The sequence below is a fragment of the Gouania willdenowi genome, chromosome 7 (assembly GCF_900634775.1).
Source record: "Gouania willdenowi chromosome 7, fGouWil2.1, whole genome shotgun sequence".
NCBI lineage: Eukaryota > Metazoa > Chordata > Actinopteri > Blenniiformes > Gobiesocidae > Gouania > Gouania willdenowi.
In genome coordinates this window covers 22,822,329-22,849,481 of record NC_041050.1, presented here as the reverse complement: position 1 = coordinate 22,849,481, position 27,153 = coordinate 22,822,329, and the positions used below count along the sequence as shown (strand labels likewise).

Sequence of the window (27,153 nt, the reverse complement as noted above, 5' to 3'; positions counted from 1 at the left end):
AAAGTGGCGCCATCTGAGAACGCAAAGCATGATGGTATTTTTGGGCTGGACACTCATGTGTATCAAATATGAGGCTGTTTGAACGTTGTGTATGAGAGTTATAGCGTTTTTTCTATTATGTGCTAAATGGCGCCAGTTGAGAACGCAAGGCATGATGGGTAATTTCGACATTGAGTCTTGTTTAGGGATGGACAGTCATCATGTGTATCAAATAATGGGCAGTGTAAACTTTGTGTATTAGAGTTATATGCATTTTTCTAATATGGCATTCACCTTGAACTTTGACCCCAACTGATCTTTTTACTGGTGGGTCGTACAGCTTCGGTCCAACTATATAAAATACTCCACTAGAGATGAGCTTTTCAGAAAGGCAAGCATCAAACTTGTACAATAAATATTCATAGATTTTGGTTTTTGACCCTGACCTTGACCTTGACATTTTTGCACCAAAAAAGGTCAACTGCACATTCTTGACATTGCCCTTATGAGATGGCATATGTCATTAAGTTATTGGGAAAATACTTTTTTTTTTTAATATACTTTGAGCAAAGTTCAAGGTCACTCATTGAAAGGAAATGTTGTTCAAAGGTACCAGTCTGAGAACTGTATCTGAATTTGTGCCCAAGTTTTAAGGATTTTTTTTTTTTTTCGTGAGGTCATAAACTTTGACCCCTACCGATCCTTTTACTGGTGGGTCGTAGAGCTTAGATACCGGCAAATAAAATACTCGACTGGAGATGAGCTTTTCAGAACTGTAAGCATCAAAGTTGTGCGATGAATATTAGCAGAGATGTATAAAATTTTGGATTTTGACACTTGACACGATCTTGACCTTGACATTTTGGCACCAAAAATGTCGACTGCCCACCCTTGGCATAGCCCCTATAAGTTTACACTTGTGTCATTCGTGCTGCATTAATGGCCTAGGAAGAGTTCCATGACAAAGGAGTTGCGGAAGAACATTTTTAAGAACTCCTACGATTACAATGTATTTGGCAATTTTCAATTGAGTAAAAGTCAAGGTCACACGTTGAAAGGAAATGTTCAATGGTACTAGTCTGAGCACAGTATCTCAAATTTTGGCCAAGTTATAGGGGAAAAAGTACATATATTGATTCTTGTTTAGGGCTGGACAGTCATCAGATATGAGTAGGTTTGAACTTTGTATATGAGAGTTATAGTGCTTTTTCTATTATGGCGTGCAAAATTGCGCCTGTCGAAAAAACCCAGTATGAAAGGGAAAACCTGTTAAAAATCAGATTAAATTTGATGCAAATCCATTGAAAAATGACCAAGATACAGCATTTAGAATGTGATGGCGAAGGATTTTCCAGTGACATTATAGGCCCCTCCCACTGATCACAGCCTGTTTTTTTTCTTCATCAGCTACCTGCTCCCATCTTATCAGATTCATCCTACATTATTTTGATGTCAACACGACATATCGTCTTTGAGGCTGTTTGACCTTTATATATGTTATATATTTTCTTTTATGGCGTTCTCAATGGCGCCAGTTGAGAACGCAAGGCATGATGTGTAATTTTTTACATTGAATCTTGTCCTGTCCTCCTGGTTGGCGTGTTGGACTCTCTCCATCTTGGGTACTCTCGCACACACGTGCATCAGTCGCGCGTGTGCACATACTCCGTCACAGGTTGTTGAAATGCGTGTTGAGAGAGAAAAAATGGACTCGCAGGAACTATTTAAAACTTCCTGGAACTCTTCAGTTGTCGCAACTCTCTCTTTAAACGGCTCTGTGTGTTCAGTAGTGTTGTGTTCAAGACCACACTATCCGAGACCAAGACTTGCCCGAGACCAGAATGCACCAAGACAAGACCAAGACTTCCGGGAGCCAAGACCGAGACCAAGACCATTAACATTTTTTTTTTTTGATTTAAAAATATATATTTAAATAAATAAAATTATGACAAGGTTCGACAGCTAAATAACATTCTCTCTTTAGTTTTAGTTTCTTTTAAATACATTTGACGGAGAAAAAAGGTGCCTGCAAAAAAATAACTAAAATATTAAAACTACTACTGCTAAATTTACAATTATTCTACATATTTAAAAGCATTTCTGCCAAGAAATAACATGGCTGGTCACCTACACATTGCAGAGTGTTTCCTCTTTGCTAGGGTTGGGCATCGTTTGGATTTTAAATGGTAAATGGTAAATGGACTTGATTTATATAGCGCTTTATCACCACACTGAAGCAGTCCCAAAGCGCTTTACACATCAGCTCATTCACCCAAACACTCTCACATTCACACACCAGTGGGACAGGACTGCCATGCAAGGCGCAAGTCGACCACTGGGAGCAACTTAGGGTTCAGTGTCTTGCCCAAGGACACTTCGACACATGGTCAGGTACTGGGATCGAACCCCCAACCTCTCGATCAGAAGACGACCCTCTACCACCTGAGCCACGGTCGGAACCACGATTCTGGTTCCGATTCCGATTCTCAATTTTGATTCCTGTTCTAAACGATTCTCGATTCCGATTCTTTGAGTTGTGCAGGTCAGCAGGTCACAGATTTTACAAGATATTTTCTTAGTTTGAAAATGCTTTTACACAGGCCATTTTTATTAATTCACTTAGTTGATATAGTTTACTTTGGTTGCTGTAATGTAACTAGGGTATTCAATTACAAAGGTCTCCAACTGTAACTGTAAAAGTGAAACTTGCTGAAATAAAACTACAAACAAGTTGTCAGCAGTCTAAAAAACAAAGAGCTACAGCCCAGATAGATGTGAAACAAAATAAAACCAACTCAAACACTGGAACAGTCATGTGACAAATCAATCAACAGTTCTTGTTGAGAAAGATTATTATTATTCTGGATACAGTGGAAACAGAAACTGTAAACAATAGTTATATTGTGAACCTAGTTATATTGTAGGGGATATATTATATACAAATATGTAATTGGAGTTTAAAGCCACAAAAAAACACCACTTTAAAAAGAAAATTGACAAATATAAGACCTCTTTACAGTTATTTGGGTCATTCTGCGCTTGCGCGACTTGCGGCGTTGACGTTCTGGTGATGACATAATCCAAGATGGCGGCGGCCTGGACTACAGCTGACACTATTTAATAAAAGCCTTAAAAGACATGGATATAATGAAAAGAGTGGATGGACAGAGGCATAAACATGCAGACTTTCACACGGACTTATTAAACACACACGGACCTCGGTAAATGAAACAGGCTTCACTGGTCGGCAGGCACTAGGACCCAGCGGCGGAGTAAATGCATCCCGGTACTGCATGTACAGGCTGTAATATCACCAAGTTTATCATTTTACCAGTTGTTAGTGCTTGTATCTTTACCAGGGAGCAAATCTTTATTTCTGGTGATTGTTTTCCGGAGTTTTACTGGGCTTTTTACTGGTGATTAGTTTGTATCTCTCTTCCGCTCCACGGTCCAAACTGAAACCGTAGCCACACACACGCACACACGTCACTCAGTCACATTAAGGAAGGTTGCAATCATTATACGGGGTGGATTAAAGAATGAATAAAGGATTGTTTTATCCTGTTCTTCTCCTTGTTATTATCACATTATAAAAAAGTTTAAAAATAGCAGGATATGGTGCTGGTCTCGAACGGTCTTGAGGGAAAATCCCGAGTCCGGGTAACCCAAGTCCGAGACAAGACCGAGTCAAAATGCTTCCGAGTCCGAGACCTTTAAAATTTGGTCTCGAGACCAAGACCGGTCTCGACTACTACAACACTAGTGTTTAGCATGTACATCCAAGGTGCGCATTTGGTTATTTAGCACGTGGTAAAAATATCAGTGTTTATAATGCCGTATTTGCTTAGAAATTTGCATTTTTTGCCATTCCCTTTCAATACAGCCGCGGCCATCTCACGCCATTAACTTAACTCCGTCAGGTCTAAACAGCGAACGGTCAAACAAACATGAAAATAAACGTTTTGAAATGTAATCACCAAATAAGGAACAGTCAAAAAGTATGTTTCTTCAAAAGAACTCAAAACTTGTGAAAGAACTTTAAACTATCTTCCTCTCTCTCACTTGTTTGCCTGCGCGCAGTTCTGGTGCTACTCCAGGTCTTCAGCGAGATTGGCTCTGGCCACACACGTGACTCTAGCTGGCCACTGTGATTGACTCTGGCACTCACCGGTGTGGAGCTGTGCAGTGAAATAGATATAGATACTGCGCTAGTGTCCCTTCACCCAGATGTCAAAAGCTGAATAGGTTTCACTTCTGGGTAAACATGAATGTGCCGTCCGGGCGAAATAAAATAAAAATAAACATTTTGAAATCACCAAATAATTCCAAAATAACAAATGCACACACTCGGGCTATGTGGAAGCCGTTAAAAAAGTTTCAGGTCGCACAGACACCGCGTCAAGGAGATTTTCGCTCCACAAACACACACGCATACATAACTTTTTTGCTTTATAGATAGATCAATACATATATATATATTCTTGAAGAAATTGTGTCTTTACATCTTATAATGCTAAGAAGCTCTACAACTTGGTAGAAAAACTTAATTTAACATGAAACCTTTTATTTTCATTTATTTTTAAATTGCTTCACCCCAATTGTTCATTGTTTTGCTGTTTGCCGGCATCTCTTCTATGCCTACTTATCCTATGTAGGGTTGCTGGAGGCTATTAAATTAAACATATCAGACATAGAGGGTAAGATGTAATTCCCGATTTGGACAGGATGCCCGTCTAAATGAGACATTGAGGAGTCACCTGCGGGACTTGAACCCCTGATCCCTGCTCTGAGAGGCAGCAATGCTCCCACAAGGTGACTCATCGTGTGATTGGTGCGATTTCCGTTACTTTGCATTGCTATGGTTGTATTGTAATTTACAATGGTGATTAAAGTAAGAAACAATGCAGGCTGAATCTTATTTCAATGTAAAATTAATTATTTTTCTACTTTTTAGACATTTGCACTAAGACATTTGAATCCAAATGTATTACATGTGCTGCTGTTCAGCATTTTATATATATATAAAAAAAAAAACTTAAATGGCTAACTACATCTGTTCTCCCTTTATTCAGTGAAATGGGAGTGTTAAATGTTTTGATTTGCTAAAAAAAAAAAAAATCTAAATACACAATTTCTTGATAGATACACTTGCAGATAGGGATGTGATGATTCACTCAACTCCCGATACGATTCTATTCACGATACTGGGTTCACGATAGGATTCTCTCACGATTTATTTTACAAAATGGGACTGTAGTCAAATGATGACTGAAAAATATTCCTTTATTTTTTTTGGGAAAAAAACTAGAAAACACTATTATTTTCCTTTTATTTTTAATTGTCAAAAGAATCCCTTGATAAACTATTCAAAACAATGCAATTTAACTAAAAATAAATCTTGAATTAAATAAATAAAGGAATAATACAAATGAAGAAGAATCTCATTAATTTAAATTCTGGTTCTATAGTAAACAATGAAAAACTGCATAATAGTTCTTTTTATTTTTAAAAGTGCAACTGAAAATGTATTTTGTGCCTTAACAATTAAACTTGAAAAAAAAAAAAAAAGTCATTCCACTGATTTACGTCAGATATTTGTTTGGACCAGCAGAGGGCGCTGGTAACCCAGTGGTCGGTTGGCATGCAGCTAATCTAGCAGTGAAGAAGAGATGCTAGCAGACAGAGCTAATATAAAAACATGACTTTACAGATATTCACGTAATATTACAAATATTGTTTCGGTGCGAAAGGTGTAAGGAATCATTTATTAACTTGTAACATTAACATGTAAGCGTAGAAGGCGGCCAGAAAGAAAATAGTAGCAGATTCCGCCCGCCGGTACACTGCTGGACAAGAGAAAGGATAAATATATAACAGCCCTCTGCTGTTTAAAAAAAGTACTGCGATTCAATTTTTAAAGTATCGATGTCAATCGTGATACCTATCAATCGATTTTTAACTGCCTTACGATTAATCGTTACATCCCTACTTGCAGAGCAAAGGGCTCTCTTTTTGGGAGTCAGAAAATGGTCACCCTTCTCTTTATCTTTGTGTTGGACAGTGATTTTATGTGGTAAGTTTAAATAATCTCAATGTGCTCATGTGAAACCATTATAATGTTTGTTAGCTCACTATCGGTAGTAACGAAAAGGGCCAAATGTTGCAGATACATTACCCACCCTCTGTAGAAGAGAGACTTTTTAAAAACTATAATTATATGATATCAATGATGAAAAAATTCTACATGCCTTTTGGCAATATATTACACAATATGTAACAGTTGTAACTGTGATAATGGAAGCATACCGGGAAACAGAATGACCATTTAGGAGTAAGAAGCACCACTATGTCCTGATTGTAAGTACAGAATCAATTAATCTTCTCTTTAGCGGAATCACAACTTTTGACCAATTTTACTTGCAATAGTATCTTGGGATGCAAGATGGCGCCGCGGATGGCTGCTGTGGTGTGTTGGTGCGCACTTTTTTGTCTTGTTTTTGTTGTAAAATCCGCAACTGGCTTCTCTTATTCAAGAGAAGAGCTCTTGAATGTCAGGGCAACAACCCCGAGAGATTTATTCCCCACTTTCATCGCTTCCTCTGTGGATTTACTGGACATTTTACTCAAAGGTGCGCTCACCTTTGCTCACGCAGTGAAGCGCCGGAGGAGAGGAAAAAGAGCCGGTGCGCTTGTGCGCCTCCGCCAGCGCGGCCGACGCACACCGTTACCGGGGATATTCCTCTCTAACGTGCGCTCACTGTGTAACAAAGTGGACGAACTCCAGCTGCTGTTGGGTAGAAACAGAGACTTCTCCTCATCTTCTGTTCTGTGCTTCACGGAAACGTGGCTGTGTGGAGCGGTACCGGACTCTGCGCTGCAGTTGGCCGGCTTCCAACTTCACAGAGCGGACCGAGACGCGGAGCTCACCGGGAAGAAGAAAGGTGGAGGAATCTGCTTTTATGTGAACAGTAACTGGTGTAACGACGTGACAGTGATCCTCCAGCACTGCTCTCCTCACCTGGAATCCTTTATTATCAACAGCAAACCCTTCTATTCTCCCCGTGAGTTCGCTTCATTCATCCTGGTTGGCGTGTACATCCCACCGTCAGCTGATGTGCGCGAGGCACAGCGCACACTCGCCGACCAGATCCTGTGCATGGAGCGGACCTACCCGGACTCTTTTATCATTGTGCTTGGTGACTTTAATAAAGGGGACCTCTCACACCAGCTCCCCAAATATAGACAATTAATTAAATGTCCGACCAGAGAGGAGAAGACACTGGATCACTGTTACACCACACTAAGCAGTGCTTATCACGCCGTTTCCCGTGCTGCACTGGGCCAATCGGACCATTTGATGGTCCATCTGATTCCTTCATACAGACAGAGGCTGAAGCTCTGTAAACCTGTGGTGAAGGAATCTAAACAATGGACCAGTGAAGCAGTGGAGAAACTCCAGGAGTGTTTGGACTGGACTGACTGGGATGTTTTCAGGTCTGCGAACAGTTCTCTGGATGAGTTTACAGACGCTGTGACGTCCTACATCAGCTTCTGTGAGGACAGCTGTATTCCATCAAAGACCAGGGTGAGTTATAACAATGACAAACCCTGGTTCACAGCTAAGCTCAGAGGGCTGAGGACAGACAAAGAGGTCGCTTTCAGGAGTGGAGACAGAGCCAGGTACAGAGAGTCGAAGTACACGTTTGAAAAGGAGGTGAGAAAAGCCAAACGTTTGTACTCAGAGAAGCTACAATATCAGTTCTCTGCAAATGACTCGGCTTCTGTCTGGAGAGGGCTCAGGCAAATTACAAACTACAAGCCCAGAGCCCCTGCTGCTGCTAACGACCTCTGCCTGGCCAACAGTCTGAATGAGTTCTATTGTAGATTTGACAGACAATGGGACAGACCTGACTCCAACCCCCCTCACACCTCTGACCAGCCTCACTCCAACACCTTCACCCCCCACATCAAAGCTACAGTTTCACCCCAGCTGCCTACAGAGGCTCTCTCCCCTATCTTCCCCCCCTCCTCCCCCCCTCCTACAGAGACACCTTTCTCCATCAAAGAGAGAGATGTGAATAGACTTTTCAGGAGACAAAACCCCCGTAAGGCTTGTGGACCGGACTCTGTCTCTCCCTCTACCTTGAAGCACTGTGCTGATCAGCTGTCTCCAGTGTTCACAGACATTTTTAACACCTCACTGGAGACATGCACCGTACCAGCCTGTTTTAAGGCCTCCACCATCGTTCCTGTCCCTAAAAAGCTGAGGATCACAGGACTTAATGACTACAGACCCATCGCTCTGACATCTGTGGTCATGAAGTCCTTTGAACGCCTCATGCTCTCCCACATCAAGGACATCACCGACCCCCACCTGGACCCCCTGCAGTTTGCCTATAGATCCAACAGGTCAGTAGACGATGCTGTAAACCTGGCTCTCCACTTCATCCTCCAGCACCTGGACTCCCCAGGCTCCTACGCCAGGATCCTGTTTGTGGACTTCAGCTCTGCTTTTAATACAATAATCCCAGCTCTCCTTCAGGACAAGCTTTCCCAGCTGAACGTGCCAGACTCCACCTGCAGGTGGATCACAGACTTCCTGTCTGACAGGAAGCAGCACGTGAAGCTGGGAAAAACCATCTCTGCTCCCCGGACCATCAGCACTGGATCTCCTCAGGGCTGTGTTCTTTCTCCTCTGCTCTTCTCCCTGTACACCAACAGCTGCACCTCCTCTCACCAGTCGGTCAAACTCCTGAAGTTTGCAGACGACACGACCATCATCGGTCTCATCGCTGATGGAGACGAGTCCGACTACAGGTGGGAGACAGACCGGCTGGTGTCCTGGTGCAGCCAGAACAACCTGGAGCTCAATGCTTTAAAGACAGTGGAGATGATAGCAGACTTCAGGAAGAACCCAGCCCCCCTCACCCCCCTCACCCTGGGAGACTCTACAGTGAGCTCTGTAGAGTACTTCTGCTTCCTGGGGACCATCATCACTCAGGACCTCAAGTGGGAGCTGAACATCAGCTCCCTTATCAAAAAAGCTCAGCAGAGGATGTACTTTTTGCGGCAGCTGAAGAAGTTCAGTCTGCCAACAAAGATGATGGTGAACTTCTACAGCTCCATCATCCAGTCCATCCTCTGCTCCTCCATCACCATCTGGTACGCTGCAGCTACGGCCAAGGACAAGGCCAGACTGCAGCGTATCATCCACTCTGCAGAGAAGGTCATCGGCTGCAATCTGCCCTCCCTCCAGGACCTGTACGCCTCCAGGATTTTGAGGCGTGCAGGAAAGATTGTGGCCGACCCCTCCCACCCCGGTCATAAACTGTTTCAATCTCTCCCTTCTGGTAGGAGGTTTCGGTCCATCAGGACCAGAACCTCCAGACACAAAAACAGCTTCTTTCCCTCTGCCACCATCCACATGAACACACCCCAAGTCACCCACTGAACCCCCCCCCCCCCCACCCGATCACCACCTCCACCAGCTTGATACCTGCTGCACTGTATATATATATATTTATATTTATATTTATCCTATTTATCCTTTATTCTCTATCTATCCTTTATTTATCCCTCATCCTTTATATTTATCATTATTATTATTATTATTATTGTTGCTGGGTTGTGCTTTGTTGTTCTGTTTTTATTTCTTTTATTTCTTTTTGTTGCTTGTTTTGTGCACCAACCACCAAGTCAAATTCCTTGTACTGTCCTCAAAACTGTACATGGCAAATAAAACATTTCTGATTCTGATTCTGATTCTGAAATGCCCATATCTTGCGACTGGAGTTGTGAGACTTGAGCTCCAAGGCTGCAGCCATACCCTGACTCGTACTATCCTTGGACGGCGGTGTTGCTGCAGCGCTTTGGGAGCTCGTTTTCAAAGCATTCGAAGCCGATAGTCTAGCCATGGTCCCTGTTAAGTAATCTACTGGGCTTACAAAAGTTTGTGGTTGTTTCATGTGCAAAGTTGTCGGGAGCTACCACGATATGCTGCCATCTCTTTCAGGCTCTCTAATGTATGTTTTTTTGTGTCATTTTGTGTACTTCCGCTGTTTTGTGAATTTCTGTTGTCATTTTGTGTTCTTTGCTTCATCGTGTATTTTTGTTTTATTTTGTATAATTTCATATAATTTCTGTTATCATAATGTGTTTTTTGATGCCATTTTGTGTATTTTAGAATATTTATATAAATTTTTTTTTTTTTTTTACTTTTGGGCCAGTTTTTTGGCTGCGTGTTTATCTTATTTCAGTGATGCTCCATTTTTCCATTGAAATCCATAACCTAATTTTCTGAACCAAGTCTATGAAGCTTAGAAATGTGCAGTAACATTTCGTCACTACACTCACTGTTTTTGCCTTAGAATGAAAGCCTCACTTCAGATATGACCTCAGCCACTCTGTTATGTTCGATGACAAAGACATAATCTGGAGTCAAAGATCATCAATTGTGTTCTTCTGTGTTGATGGATGTTTATTAATGCTTGTGATGCCTTTGTATGAATGGATCCTCAAACTCAGTGTAATTAAAATACCTGATCTTGTTCCTGTTTTATCCTCAGGATGGAAACCCGTTCGGTCCGTTCTGGGACCACATTGGTGTGGAGTTTGACTCGTCCATCTTATTTAGTGGGATTTCTTTCAGTTCCTACCACCACCCTCAGTGGATGAAAAGGCGAGTCACCGTTCACATCTTTTCTGTTCATTCCCTTTGTGTATTCATGGTTAACTTGTTCCTCAATCTGACAATTAAGGATATGTCAGTGTTTAGATCATTTAGTGCTGTTTTTTTTGATTGATTTATTTTTTTCATCATAATTCTTCAATGGCGTCGCTCTAGTGCCCCAATTTTGTGACTTTGAAGAACACCAGTACAACTATTCAAGTAGATGTTCCAATATCAAGTGAAGTAATCCTTTTTTCCCCAATGTTTGATCAGCTCTCCTGTTGAACAGGTTCCCCCCCTTGGAGCACCCAGTGCTGGCCCTGCCTGGAGCACCTGCTCAGTTCCCAGTGATGGAGGAGCATGTGGGGCTCCAGCGATTTGTGCTGTGGTCAGACCACATGGTGAGGGAGGGGGAGGAGCTTATAGCCACGCTGCTGCCCCGGCCCTATGTGGGCATTCACCTCAGGATTGGGATGGACTGGGTAAGACCTGGACAAGTTACTGTTGAGTTAAATTACTTAAGTCTTCACAATCAAGCCACATATTCAACCAGTGGGTTGGGACCCCAAAGTGGGTCACAGACCTGTTTTCAGTAAAAGTTAAAATAAAGATCCTGTGCTTTTATTTTAAGAGCTGTGTTTATGCTGTACCATTACTTCCTACTTCTAACAGTAGGAGGCAGCTTTTGTTCTACTTTGGAGATGTTCTTTACTTTCCTGCTGTGTCATACCAAGTCAGACAGCACATGTGATTGAGACAGCACTATTTAAATGTGTTCAAAATTAAATTTGAAGCCATTGAAACGGAGGTGATGAGGTACACTTTCCTCTCTGTTCTTCTGAGGCCGTTGCTCTCAAATTTTTTTTAGGTATTATCCACTTCGAACTAAAGTGAACTTCCGAGCCCCACCTGTGCCCATTGCCTCCCAAAAAATCCTGACAAATAACACATATTCAAATTTATTGAACTAACGGTGAACAAGTAAGTATCATATTTCATAATAAATCAAAAACTAAATTAAACGAATCAACTGCATAAAAATTTTGGCTCAAAGACCTTTTTTGAGGCCTAATTAGTGATCGATAAAGAACAGACTAAAACAACAGAACTTAATATATATATATATATGAAATAAAAGATAACCTAAGATAAATGGATAACATGAATAAACATACAGTAAGATTAAAATAACGTCAAAAACAACGGGTTTGTAACTACCTCAATATCCAATAATTCATAATAAGAACTTAAATTGAACAAAAATGAAATAGACCAAAAAGTTTGTTTGGTGCAACCAAAAACTTCTTAAGACATCTTTTGTAGCATTTCAAAGTCTAAGTCAAAGTTCAAAGTTTTGCAAGGTATGACTAATTGTTCCATAATGTAGTGCCCCTATATTTTAATGCAACATTGTTTCCTATGCCAAAAAGCTCAAGAAAAAACAAAAAAGGAAAATAGTTTTTTAAGTCAGCTATCAGAAGTTTGTTTATTTTTCAGCTCCGTGTGTAGTACATCCTAATGTAAATCATTATTTTTGCACTTTAGTTCCATGTTACATTTAGTTCCTGGTCTATATCCAGTGACGTGCAGTCAGGGAAGGCAAGGTAGGCAGTGCCTACCCAAGGTTGAATTGATATTTTGATTATTTGTTTTAAATGTAATATAATTATAAATTATTTATTTTTCAATTTCCGATAGCCTACAATACCTATAAGTTTGAAAGTGTCAGCATTTTGTGCTTTTCATAGCCCAAATTGCTGAACATCGCTATTTCCTAACCACTGTAAGGCCGGAGGAGGCCACACCCCTTCTCAAAGGCACATTGCTGCTCTGCCTCTGTTCTCATAGCGTGTTTTTATGTGTTTGCGCATGCGCACTCAGTTCCCCAAGATGACAACCATTTAAGTCCAAAGGCAGCTCTCTACGCTGCCTTTGGATGTAACCGCGCTATGCTTAATGCTATACCTAAGTGCATTAGTGAATTGATATCACGTGACCGCTGTTATGTACTATGTTCTCTAGCTAGTGGGCGGGATAACACTACAGTCAGGATGACAGCGCTAGAGACGATAAAGAAACTTCTTTTTGAGGAAAAATTACAGCTTTTAAAAGATGGGAGACCAACACCTTAGCTACCAGACCTTTAGCAAAGGTAAGGTCAGAAAATTGTTCGTATTTTCTACAGTGAATGGTACAAAAGGAAGGATTGGCTTTGTGGATGCGCCTCACTGAGGCTGTTCCGAGTTGTTGTAATTTTCTCTGTGTTTCTGGTTTCCAACACAAACGGATTCGCTGCCATGTCATGAGCTATATCTTGTTAGGAGAGTATGGAGGCTATATTAAATAATTGTTTGTTTCTTTAATGGTATTTTACGACTTTGATTTTGTTGGGTTTTTTATTTCTTATGAATTTTACATTTTGATAAGTGCATTGAGATGACTTTGTTGTAAATTTTGCTATACAAATAAAGTTGAATTGAATCAACACTTGCCTGCAGAAACATATGAAATTGTCATTGGTGTTAACATTAGTGGTCTCGATTTGGAACGCCCTGCCTACCCTGTCCTAGTGCTCACGGCATGTCACTGTCTATATCTAATGTAGTCTAATAATTGAATGCAAGTTGTACGCTTTCCCCTCTGTGCCAGTGCCACACAGGCTGTTAAATTAGTAATTTTACTCCACACACAGTGTACACTGCTCTTTTGTGTACACTCTAAAATAATTATTTATTATCGATCAATGACTTTTAATACATAAAAAAAATTATTTAAAGCCATTAAACATCAGTTCCTTTTGTTTTTTTTCTCCCTGTGACATCACTACTTCTATCTCTGTGCGGAAATGCTCAAAAACACTAACAGGCACCACAAACAGTTCTAGGTTTGATCATGTGAGTGTGCGTGCTGCATTAATGTATTCACATTCACAGCTGATCTGCCCACATCACATATTCATCAGATGCAAACTTGCTAAATGCATTTTCTGCACACTATGTTGCTAATGCTTGACAGTTTGCACCATTTATCAGTGCATGTAGGGACATTTTTGCACGTTTTTGCAGCTGCAGACCTTTAGTAAATCTGCTCTTTTTTCTTTATCTGATGAAAAATTATCGTCTCCAGCAGCTTTAAAATAATTTGGTGATGGTTGAAGGGGGTTTTAGCATAGACATGCTCACCTCCGAAAGTAGGAATGTCGTGGAATAAGTAGACGGTTTAATCAAGCACCATTGTGTGCTTTTAAAGTTAATTTTTGCATTTACTTTGGAGGTTAAACAAAATTAGCCATTTCAAATCAGATTGAGCCTGTGCTCTGTTCCTGAGTGTGTGGAAAATTGGATTTTCTTATATTTCCTGAAGTCAACTCTGTTGGTAACTTTTATTTTTGTTACCTTATCCAGCAAAACGCCTGTAAGCTGCTGCAGAGTGGTGACACAGGGCCGCACTTCATGGCCTCCCCTCAGTGTGTTGGCTACAAACGCCAGAGCGCCCTCCCCCTCACCATGACCATGTGCCTTCCTGACCTTGCGGAGATACAGCGGGCGCTCAAACTGTGGGTGAAGAAGACTTCCGCCAACTCTGTCTACATCGCCACTGATTCAGACTCGCACATCAGAGACGTAGAAAAGATCTTCAAAGGGAAGGTGAGAAAGCGACAGCTCGTGTATGTGTAAGTTAGAAGTGAAGAAGAGAAAGTGTCGGATTTAAATGGAAGTCAAAATGTCCCAGTTCTCATATTTTTTGTATATCATAGAAATCTTAGCAGGTCAAACCTGAAAAACTAAAAACAAACATTTGAATAAAAAAAAGTTTAGTTTAAAACCAAAGTATCTCCCAGGCAAATAAAGTCGATGTGGAATTATTCTTTTTTTCTCTAAATGAAATAAGCTGCCTTTAAAGCTGCTTAACCACATATTAAATTTTTTAAACTGTAGCTGTATTTTATCTAAAAGTTAATGCCAGTGTGAGCCCAAAAACTTCCAACATGACATTTCAGCTCTTTTCACAGATTGACAATATCACCATCCGCCATTGTTTTGTCGACAACTTTTAGTGTGTCACATGAATCACTGTCCTCTTTGTCGGGCAAAGAAACACAAGAAATGTCAGTAAGAATGAAGTGAAAACACTCCCCAAAGAAGCTTTTCTTCGACTGCACCGTCTTTGCATTATTCTACAGTAATTTTTTCCAAGTTCAAGTCACGTCACCATTTGTCAACAAACCCAATATTTGTAATGGAGTCAAAAACACTGTTTACTTTTGATTGTGAGTAAATCCCTTTCAGAGGATTTATGAGAACAACTTTTGCATGAAATACAGAAGGACCCTATAAGGCAAGGCAAATTGAATTATTATAAATTATAAAATCATTTTTACTTTTTTCAAAATTATAATTTTCCAAAGTCCTTGTTTTCCACATACATTTTGTTAAAATTCTGTTATTGTTTTTGTGATATAAAACCATGTGTAAAATACAATTAAAAGGTGTTATGGATTGTTCTGATTTATAATACCGGTAAGTCATATCAATCAATCAATCAATCAATCAATCAATCAATCTTTATTTGTATAGCGCCAAATCATAACCAATGGTATCTCAAGGCACTTTACAGTAGAGCAGTCTTAAGGACGGACTCTTCATTTTATGGATACACACATATGCATATATACGTATATACACATACATATGTATCCCACACCCAACATGAATTCATCATGGCGGCAAGGAAAACCTTCTGTTAAGCAGCAGGAACCTTGTGTGGATCCCATTCCTATGATGAACAGCCATCCACGTTATGCTGTGTTGGGTGTGTGCAAACAATGACAGCATAACAGCAGCATTAAAGGTCCAGTATTATGCTTTTTTTTCTCTCCCATCTCCATTTGTTCAAAGAACTCCAACAACATAGTATTTTAGGTTTATTTTCCCCAAACTGGCCTGTTTTCTGGAGTTTTAGCCCTCTGACAAGTCCAGGACACGCTGGAGGGACTATGTCTCTGAGCTGGCCTGGTGTCGCCTCGGGGTCCCCCCAGAACGGCTTGAGGAGGTGTGTGTGGATCGGGAGGTCTGGGCATTTCTGCTGAGACTGCTGCCTCCGCGACCCGGCCCTGGTTAAAGCGGAAGAAAATTGATGGATGAATGGATGGGCGGAAACACATGCTGCTTGTGCTGCTTCAGCATGTGTTTTCCTTCCCCTCCTTACTCGTCTGACCACAGGAATAGTCCATTTAAGAGGATAGCCCATTGTTTTATTTGACCACTGTGTCGCATTGGGTCACAAACATGTCAGATCATTCTATAAAAGCGATACGAGGTAATATAACAGCTACTAAAAGTGGAACTGATTGTAACCGCTTGGTCTGCGCCGCAGGGAAGTAAACTATTAACTACCAGCTGAGTCAGCTGTTTCAAACACTCACATGAGCTGCTACACCACTTTCTTTTTTCTTTTCTGGCCGCAGGAATAGTCCATTGAAGACGATAGTCCATTATTTTGCCCAACCGCTGCATCGTATTGGGTCACAAACACGTCAGATCATTCCATAAAGGTGATATAAGATGGTATAACGGCTAATAAAAGTGAAACTGTTGTTGTTTATCTTTATACTGGATTATCTTCTATATATTGAACATAAAGATATTGTCATATTAACTGTTATATCAACCTGCCTTCACTATGTTTGTTTTACCTCTGAGGTAGTTTGAGAGGGAGGAGGGTAGGAGGAACGAGGATTGTCAGGAGGAGGACTTCCCCCTCATGACTCATAAGGGGGCCAAAATCCAACTCGCTGTTTGGAGCTGACTTTTTACAAAATGTGGAATAGCAAGGGAGGGATCGAAGGGAACAGAACTTTTTCAACTTTGGCCCTCGGTTAAAGGAATGTATGTCCAGGGCCAGATAGGCACTTCGCTGTACCTTGGGCAACAACATTCATGGGCCCCACCATCACGACCCCAGGATTACTATATTATGGCAAAAGAATAAATAAATTTCAGTAATATACATACATTTACTCAATACACCAATATCTAACTGTCATCAAGTGCATTTTGATGCACAGATGTCCAAATGCTCATAGAAATACAAATGCACCACTATATCCTCTTGTCAAAGCCCCTCACTTGCATATGATGCTATGAAAATAAAACACATCAGCATCAGTATAATCTGGCATAACATAAGCATCTAGAAACCTGTCAATTTCTGTCAAAGAAATGCTGATTTGGTAAAATGCACTGAAGTGAAAAAAATACCTATATTCGGTATATGCTTCTTTAAATTTTCTGCGTTTCTGATTGCCTTTTTTAGTTTCCGTTTAGCGCTCTCCATGTTTGCATTTTTTGAGTTGCGTAGAGCAGTGATTCCCAAAGTAAAAATCTGAAGGCACACCTATTGTGCAAAATAGCCTTCATAACACGTGTTATCTCTCATATCATGTACAATATCTGTAATAAAATGTGACAGACAACTACATTACTCATTAAATATATATTTACAAAATTTATATAAAAAATTAAGTATATTTTGTCTATGTATTATGAAATGAGTCCATACAAAGTAGTACATTAAAAAAATTATTTTTTGTGTATTTTTTTTTATTTTTTTAGAAATAATCATTTTTTTCATAAAATATTAGTTTTTAACTCCTGTGAGAAAACTAAATAAATAAAAAAAGATAATTAAACAAAAATGTGTCAAAAATAAAGTAAGATACAATTAAAAGGTAGAAGTTGTAGTGACATGGATTATTCTGACTGCTCCTTTTTAATTATTTATGTCATATAAAGATGTATGAGAACAGCATTATTGTCACCCAATTGCAAATTCCACTCAGGGATTAATGGTTTACTGAATCTGATCAGGTTTATTGATTAAGATTTGATCAACTTAATTTAAATTCACCGAATTTTAATGATCCTGATGACATCATTCCAGACTGTAATAGCTAAACAAAAACAAATGAATGGTCTCGTCCACAGCAACAAACATCTTTATCCGCAGATGTTGTGTAGCAGCACAGATGAGATGTTAACACTGACTCAGAGCAAGTGAAGCTGCTCACGTTCTCATGGAGCAGCGCTGCATTTCAAGCGGGCGGAACTTCACAAACGGAGTAAAGTGGTGGCTCTGTATTTAGGAGTCAGTGATGATTTGCGTAGTTTTTGGGCAGTTTAGACAGAGGGTTTCGGGTTGTTTAGGAGCTGTTTGAAGCAGCCAGGACTGGAGGGGAGTGGGCGGTGCACCTAATAAAGGTCCCCGGAAACATTTCCCCATTTTAAAAAAAAAAAGCGTTTTTGGGCCCTAAATAATAATGTATGAATGTTGTCACAAAATCCCACGGCACACCTGGATTTGCCTCACGGCACACTGGCATTTTTGAACCACTGGCATTTTTGAACCACCTGGCTTTGAGCCGCCAGGGTCTCAGCTCACAGTTACAGGCAGGTACAGGGTTTCTGTGCAGCGCAACTGCTCCGGGCGGCGGACAGTTTACATAATAAGCAAGAGGAAACCAGATATTTTCCTTATGCCCTCACTGTCACGGGCCCTTTAGAGGTTGCGGGCCCCTGGGCATTTGCCCAGTTGCCCATATGGTTAATCCGGCCTCGTGTATGTCACTGTAGCAAAACCATTCTAAAGTTATTTTTTCATAATACTGCCCCATTAATGTTACCCAATTTTCCCTCAGGGTTCAGTGGTTTACTGAATCTAAGGAGGTTAATTGATTAAGTGTTGATCAACTTAATGTAAATGATCTTGATGACATGACTTCAGACAGAAGGGCCCTGGCTAGGCTAGGGAACAAATCATGACATGCTTCCAGATCAAGGCACTCCTTTGCATAGTCCCGTGGACTGCACCAATGAAACAACCAGGCTTCTCATGATTGGGCATAGAACAGGTGTGCACCAGTGGCTGGGAAAATAACATCCCTTAAGGGGCTGAGAATCAACCAAAGAAGTGGAGGATGTTTGGAAGAAATAACACAGGGCACAGACCGAGTGTGAGGTGGCCTAAAGCTGCAGATAGGAGATAGTGGGAAACAGTTTTGGAATGGAAGCTCAGGCTTGATCACCCTGTAGCTTGTAGGCCTGGGCAATATATCGAGAATAAAAATGAAAAGCACAGTTGAATGGATTTCTGAGTGCATCCTAACCCAGACCTTCCCCTTATCAAGCCACACTACAGAACTCACTATCACATGCTGTCCCTTACAGGAGTAATAGATGTGCCAGTGTGGCATTTTTCATCAGCAAATTTAATCCAGAATCGTCTTTCTGGTTAGACTTTATATCAAGATTTAAATTGCATATTGCCATTTTGAGAAAAAAATATTGAGATTTGAGTTTTGGTCCATATCGCCCAGCCCTGGTAGCTGGCCACCTTTGACGAGGGTGTCTAGTGTAGGCCGAAACATTGCCTGATTCAAAGGAACGCTACTGATAATGCATCCCAAATTTACATCCTTCCCATATCTGAGACACAGCTCCCACCGTCCATGCCACTCCCAAAAGGTAAATCTCATGTGCCTACCATCTTTTGGCACAAAGGACAGTTTAACATTACGTCCCGTGTTTATTGATTATGCAATAATTAGACAAAAAATAAATAGACACAAGGATGCATTAGTTTTTTCACCACTAGTGGGCAGTTGTACAGTATTAGAAGTTATCATGAACCTACAATGTTTAAGACTCTACAATCCCTGGCATCAGTGATCTCATTAACAGCAACAGACAACTTTTTCCCACAGATCTTCTGTACCACAGACGAGATGTGTTGTTCAAACACTGAGCAGGTGAAGCTGACAAAGGCTGCTCAAGTTTTCAGAGAGCCCCCACCCCACCCCTTGTTTGTATTTCTTCACCAGAGACCATTAATGTGGAAATCACAGGGCCCTAAATACAGCTATGGTTTAAAATGTGAGTTAAGTGGTCAAGCATCTTTAATCAAAATTATAATTGAAAATTGCATTTTAGGAATACAAGACAGGCAGCAGTGTCCATCCTAAAGTTAAAAAAATAGGAAGAAAGTGCAGTTTACAATGGAGATGTTGTGTTTTGTAAAAACAAAAAAACAAACACACAAGTATCTATCTTTAATTGCGCATCGTGAGCACACGTCTGTATAATATATAGGAAGTTCATCCATTGAGCGCAACCAATGTGTGTAGTGAGCAGGGGATTAAGCTGTTATTTCTTTAGGTGAAAGTGGTGAGCCTCCAGCCGGACTTCGCACAGACGGACCTGTACCTTTTGGGCCGAGCCGACCACTTCATCGGCAACTGCGTCTCCTCCTTTTCTGCCTTTGTGAAGAGACAACGGGACGTCCACGGTCTCCCAACGTCCTTCTTCGGCATGGATGAGCCAGGAAGAGTTAATCATGTAGAGCTCTAACATGAATGTGGACATTCATTCATTCATTTATTTGGGGATAAATTACTGCTCACATTCAGTTTGATTATGAGGACATTAGCATGTGAAGAAATGCTTTTTTGTTTATTGGTTACAGTCATTTTTTTTACCAGCCATTTTCTTCTTTTTCTTTCGCAGACCTTTTTTTTTTTGTTTCATGTGTAAAAATTAAATTCAAGACCTTGTGTTATTTTAAAAAACCAGCAAATAAAAACCACCATCTTCCACATTATAGAGACCGAGATGTCCTCGAATATGTCAAATGTGGCTGAGGTGTGAAGGCTTCTATTTTATTTTAGACTTGGTCTGTAAACATTACCATGGACTATTGTTGATTTGCACTGCCTAAATGAGTCATGCTTGTGTGGGCACTTCAAGATGTTTATTTCTTCATACATAAAATATTCAAGCAATAACCCACAGTGTCCATGTTGACCATGTAATTGGTATTATGACATTGTTACTGCTGCTGAACAGTTAAACATATGTAATCTGTGTCCCAGGCAAACAAGCCACTGTATGTTTTGTCATTGGATTTTCTGTCCAGAAAAGGACATTAATTAGTAGTTATTTGATTTTCATTTTAAAGTGCAAAAATTAAGACTGAATTTCTAGGATTTTTACTTCATCAAGGTTAAAAACCTGGTTTATTTTCATCTTCTGTTTCTGAAAACAAAAAGAAGATATGTTGGAAAATAGAAAAAAAAAGTTTTTCATTGTTACAGTATGATAAGATTTCATTTTTATGAACATAAAATAAAAACCAGTTTTTAAAAGTTTTTTTTCATCCTTTCTTGAGTTGATAAAAAATGCCTTAAATTTCAATCTTAATTTTGTAATTTTTAAATGGAAATCCAATATGTCATTTGTTGTTTTTTATTTTAAGTATCCTTTTGTGAATGGAAATGACATGTATGATCTGTAATCCACTTCCAATTTTTTGTTTTAGTTTTTTATACCAATAAAATTACATTTTTGTAAAGAAACCCATCCCTTCCCTCAGTGTCCAAATTGATCAGCTGATTGGTGTAGCTATGCTTACCTGTACACATGGTTTCCAGGTGGTTCCAGTTTACATCATGAAGTAGTTTATGTATTTTTAAAGGTCTTGCATCCAAATATCAAACAGATCCTCTGGTATCTTACATTAATATTTTTCATTTTTATTTTAAAATATGTCATGGGTGACGTAAGTGTAACTTGGAATATTGGTAGGTGTCAGTTAAATAACATTAACAGGGTGTTTAACCTGGCATCCGTAGCTCGGCCTGTGTTGTTGCTGAGCAGCAGCTAACGGATGAGGATTAGCTAACATAAGGGACAACCTCGATGCATTGCCGCATTTTGAGGGGAATCTTGATGAAGTCATTGACGGATTTAACCTCTCAATACGGTCTAAACCAAGCGCACGTTCCCTATTGGTGAACAATCCAAGGATTGGTGAATTCTGCTTCACAATGATAAAAAGAGCCTTTATACTTATAAGAGCTATTACTCCTATAGTATAGTGTTTACTGATTTGTGAAAATAATTGCCAAACTTTTATTTCCCAATTGCAGATGAGATAAAGCCATGTTCAAGTGAATCAAATGCTTTGTGAAAAGCCACAAGCAGACTGAAAAAATGTCACACACATTTATCAGATTACTGTGGTCACAGAATTCACTGCCAAAGGACTATATTAATTCCATGTGAGGACAAGAACACCAAGTGGGTCAATGCAAAGTTTTATGTTGTAGATGTACCACGACCAGCTGTAGTTGGGCTTCCAACAAGTGAACTGTTGAAACTATTGTGGTGTGAAAAGTCGAAGAGCGCACAGACTGGTGCTCCAGCCGTGCATATGGAATGAAAAAAGATGGCTTGCTACGGATATGTCTTGATCCAAAAGAGCTAAACAACAGCCTCAAGAGGTGTCCACACAAGATTCCAACCGTTGAATAGCTCAACCCAATGTTTGCAAATGCAAAAATGTTTAGCAAACTGGATGCAAAGGCAGGCTACTGGTCAATTCATTTAGACAAAGAATCACAACTACTGACTACATTTTGCACACCTTTTGGCAAATATTGTTGGAAACGTTTGCCATTTGGTTTAAGTGTGTCTCAAGATCTCTTTCAGGCCAAGATGGACCAAATCCTCGAAGGTCTCCAAGGTGTGGTCAGCATAGCAAGCAGCACAGGCAGGTTTGGTGTTTACAGCGACAAGTGCTTGATAATACAAAGCTGCATCTTATTCTTTGGTAACCTGTACACAACCAGAGATATCCAAAAAATGCCAACCCCTGCTAACCTATTTAGCTCCTTATATACCTAAGTTCGCTGAAAAGGCATTGAGAGGACTGATGAAAAATAACATGATATGGAACACGAAAGGAACCTCTCACCCCACACTCCATACTATCTAAATCATGGCAATATCTAGCTTCTGATCTGTTTGGGATTTGGGGCCTACAATATGTACTAACTGTGGAGAGATATTCCAAATACCTGGTTGTTGATTAAATGACTGTGCCTGTGTCCAGCCATGCAGTCACACAAAAGATGCAGATGTACATGTCACTGTTTGGATGTCCAGATGAAATACTAATGGACAATGGACCACATTATTCTGGACAGGCCTTAAAGAAATTCAAAACGGACAAGGGAATCGGACATGTTACAAGCTCTCACCCATTATCCAAAGAGTAATAGATTCATTGAGAGACATGTGCGATACATCAAATCAGTGAAAAAGAAAACTTTACCACAAGGTGATAACATCCAAATAGCCTTACTGCAGGTTAGAACAACCCCAATTGAGAGAAAACTTCCATCACCAGCAGAAATTGGAAGACCTGTCAGTACTACTATATGTTGTCAAGCCGTACCGAACCAGGTAAAGTCTTTACTGGTCTTCGGAGAGAGCAGACGTGTTTTCACTTGCTCCGATAACACGACCTTGGGAGATTAATAGTGTTGACCGCACTATCCGAGACCAAGACTTGCCCGAGACCAGAATGCACCGAGACCAAGACTTTCGGGAGCCGAGACCGAGTCAAGACCAAGACCATAAACATTTTTTTTTCAATTTAAAAAAATATATAAATAAATAAAATTCTGGCAAGGTTCAACAGTTACATCTCTCTTTAATTTTAGTTTATTTTAAATACATTTGACGGACAAAAAAGGTGCCTGCAAAAAATTAACTAAAATATTAAACTACTGCTACTGATAAATTCACAAATATTCTACATATTTGAAAACAAGATTTTTATGTCAGCTGAATGTACAGCAAGTGTTTAAAAGTATTTCTGCCAAGAAATAATGATTCTTGATTCTGATTCTTTCAGTTGTTCAGGTTTAACAGGTCACAGAGTTCACAAGATATTTTTTTAGTTTGAAAAAGCCTTTACACAGGCCATTTTTATTAATTCACTTAGTTAATATAGTTTAATTTGGTTGCTGTAAAATAACTAGGATATTCAATTAACGAAGGTTTCCAACTGTAACTGTAAAAGTGAAACTTTCTGAAATAAAACTACAAACAAGTTGTCAGCAGTGTAAAAAACATAGAGCTACAGGTAGATGTGAAACTAAATAAAACAAACTCAAACCCTGGAAAAGTCATGTAACAAATTAATCAATAGTTCTTGTTGAGAATTATTATTATTCTGGATACAGTGGAAACAGAAACTATAAAAAATTATATTGTGAACCTGTTTATATTGTGAGGAACATATTATATACATACATGTAATTGGAGTCTAAAGACACAAAAAAACCACTTTAAAAAGAAAATAGACTAATATAAGACCTCTTTGCAGTTATTTAAGTCATTCTGGGCTAGTGCAACTCTGCGGCGATGACGTGCTGGTGACGACATAAACCAAGATGGCGGCGGCCCGGACTACAGCCGACATTATGTAATAAAGCCTTAAAAGACATGGATATAATGAAAAGAGTGGATGGACAGATGCATAAACATGCAGACTTTCACACGGACACACACGGACTTATTAAACACACGGTAAACGGAACAGGCTTCACCGCTCGGCTGGCACTAGGACCCAGAAGCAGAGTAAGTGCGTCCCCTATCCAGCCTTCACAGACTGTAATATCATCAGTTTATCATTTTACCAGTTGTTAGAGCTACTGTCTTTACCAGGGAGATAATATTTATTACTGGTGATTGTTTTCTGGAGTTTTACTGGTGATTAGTTCATATCTCCCTTGCGCTCCGTGGTCCAAACTGACACCGTAGCCACACACGTATGAGTGTGTCACACACGTATGAGTGTGTCACACACGTCACTTAGTCACATTAAGGAAGGTTGTGGTCATTATACAGGGTAGATTAAATAATGAATAAAGGATTGTTTTATCCCGTTCTTCTCCGTGTTATTATCACATTATAAAAAAGTTTAAAAATAGCAGGAATTAGTGCTGGTCTCGAACGATCTTGACGGAAAATCCTGAGTCCGGGCAGCCCGAGTCCGAGACAAGACCGAGTCAAAATGCTTCAGAGTCCGAGACAAGACCAAGACCTTTAAAATTTGGTCTCGAGACCAAGACCGGTCTTGACCACCACAACACTAGAGATTAACAACCTGAAAAGAAAACTTGGGCCCAAGACGAAAAGAAAAATGGTTAAAAATGGCCCTGCAGAACCTTATTCTAAAGACGTGGACAAGAAACTGCAGGATTTATATCACACCACTGGGAGAAGAGAACGGAAAACCAATCCTCATCAAAAAACGATGGAAGACCTGGGAAAATACGAAGGATCCACCTAAACAACAACATTATTGATGGTAATCATGGATATGGACTGTTATGGCAATTTTTATATTCATCATAATATCGTCAAATGTGTGTTCATGTGTACAATTTGTCATGTTTTAATACATGATGACTCCATTACTCTTCGCACTTTTGAACAGCTGAATCATGTTAGATTAAACAGTACAGATTGTATTGTACTCAGTGCAACACAGAGTCTCTGCTGAAGGCCAAACTCACATGCAGATACACACGAACACACACACTTTCAAGGATAGATAAGAGTGGCGCCCAATCTTCCTCATAATATACACGTCTTCATCATCCTCAAACGTTTCCACTGTTGGGCATCTGACTCCTTCCTTCTCCTCACCTCAGGGTGGAGCTTTTTCTGTTATCTGTATAAAAGCTTAAGCTGTGAAACTGTTAGAGTGGGTCTTGCCTTTTTGCTCTGCCACGAGCCTTTTGCCTTTCATTCTTTCAGGATGGAAGCTTCTTTTTTACTCCTTTTTTATTTTATTTTATAATCTTTTTTATAAAATCATCAATGCTCCGCCTGGACTCTATCATTCAACCAGAGCAATAAATCATGTCTCCAAATGAGGTCAACCGCAAATTTGCCGTGACAAATTGGCGATCACGAACAGGATCCATCTTCTACTCTGGGGGGCTTCTGCCGTGGACCAGCACTGGAGAGTGGACGCACTTAAAATCCCAAAGCCAGTTGTTTTTTTGGCATGGGACTCCTAGTTTGCCCCACGGTGGTCTGCCCCTCGGACAGAGACTGGACCACGAACCATCGGTTGATCCTCAAACACCAATTTGGACTATTAAGGTAAAGCTGCCTTTTTATATATATATAAAAGATTTCATTTACATATATATATTCGCTCTGTGTTGATAGACAGACAACCAGTCGAGCACTGTATTGATTTTCATCATTCTGAAGGTTCTCTCCTCCTTCAGCTGTTCTGTGCTTTGACACAGTGAAAAGACTGCCATGAGAAAGGCTGAAATGGTTGAAGTTCTTTGCTTTTCAATATTATAAGTTCCCTATATTTTTTCTTCAGGATATTTTTGTTCAGGCATCTAGTACGGCTGGTCATTATTTACTTTGGTTTTGTTCAGGCACCTCCACGGACAGCCTGTGAGGTCCTGACCATAGGATAGAAAGGCAACCAAAGTTTCCAAAACACCCCGGTGCCATGTAACGAGTTCACCTCTGTACCAATATCAAAATAGATTAAAACCCCAACCCTAACCTAAACTGTAGTGAAGGCTACAGGGAGTAAAACACTGATAATGGAATCAAACAGATGAAGAATCCAATAAACAAATAATATATGCATACGCATATACAATCTTGGTATGATGTGAACTCAGATCATGAAACCGGCAAGCTTTCGGTGAGTTTTACTTTTTTTTTTTTTTTTTTTTTAATCTTTGTTTTTATTTTGTTTAAACGTGTGAATGGAATCAGATTTCTCCCTTTGGTTGTTTGGCTTTAATGCTTTCATTTTGGACGAGAGTCGGCTGCTGTATTTTCTGTGCGTTTTGGCTTCTTTCTCAGCTGAACGTGCGGACATGTGTTGTACACGCGCACATCGGGAGGCATACCCACACACACACAGAGAGAGAGAGAGCCCCACCCACACACACACACAGAGAGAGAGAGCCCCACACACACACAGAGAGAGAGCCACACCCACACACACACAGAGACACACACACAGAGAGAGAGCCACACCCACACACACACAGAGACACACACACAGAGAGAGAGCCACACCCACACACACACAGAGACACACACACAGAGAGAGAGCCACACCCACACACACACAGAGACACACACACAGAGAGAGAGAGAGAGGCACACACCCACACACACACAGAGAGAGAGAGAGCCACACACACACAGAGAGAGAGAGAGGCACACACCCACACACACACAGAGAGAGAGAGAGAGAGATGATTTACACATACAAACACACTGTTGGACTCTGTCCATGCGTAGCACCCCTCATTGGCCAGTTTAGTGAAAGGTCACATGATTAAGACACTACATACTTGTAATACGGTCTGCTATTAATACGTAGATTCCCAAAACTAACAGCGTTAGTGACAACGTTGTGGTTTCTCAGCTTTCCTTCTGCCTACAGAATAGTGCTAAGCCATTGCAACACAGACACTATTTTTATTTTAAATTTCATTTGATTTCATGTTTGATATATCTGGGGTCCACTCTAAAATGACTATGAGCAACACACACTCAAACACACACACAGATGAATACAGTATTTCATTTTATTTTATTTTAATA

At 40.1% G+C, this 27,153-nt stretch overlaps 1 protein-coding gene across 4 annotated transcripts in view; it reads left to right on the top strand.

Annotated features, from left to right (window-relative positions):
• pofut1 (protein O-fucosyltransferase 1) overlaps positions 1 to 21,056 on the top strand; it is a 41,670-nt gene extending 20,614 nt beyond the window's left edge. For 3 of the 4 annotated variants that reach the window (XM_028453615.1, XM_028453614.1, XM_028453616.1), the window contains 4 exons: positions 10,545 to 10,657; positions 10,938 to 11,130; positions 14,053 to 14,295; positions 19,861 to 21,056. In XM_028453615.1, coding sequence (XP_028309416.1) covers positions 10,545 to 10,657; positions 10,938 to 11,130; positions 14,053 to 14,295; positions 19,861 to 20,052 — 741 coding nt within the window. In that variant the 3' untranslated portion in view covers positions 20,053 to 21,056. The remainder of the gene's footprint in view (positions 1 to 10,544; positions 10,658 to 10,937; positions 11,131 to 14,052; positions 14,296 to 19,860) is intronic. The other variant, XM_028453613.1, reaches the window with a different exon arrangement.
• The last annotated feature ends 6,097 nt before the right edge of the window (positions 21,057 to 27,153 follow it).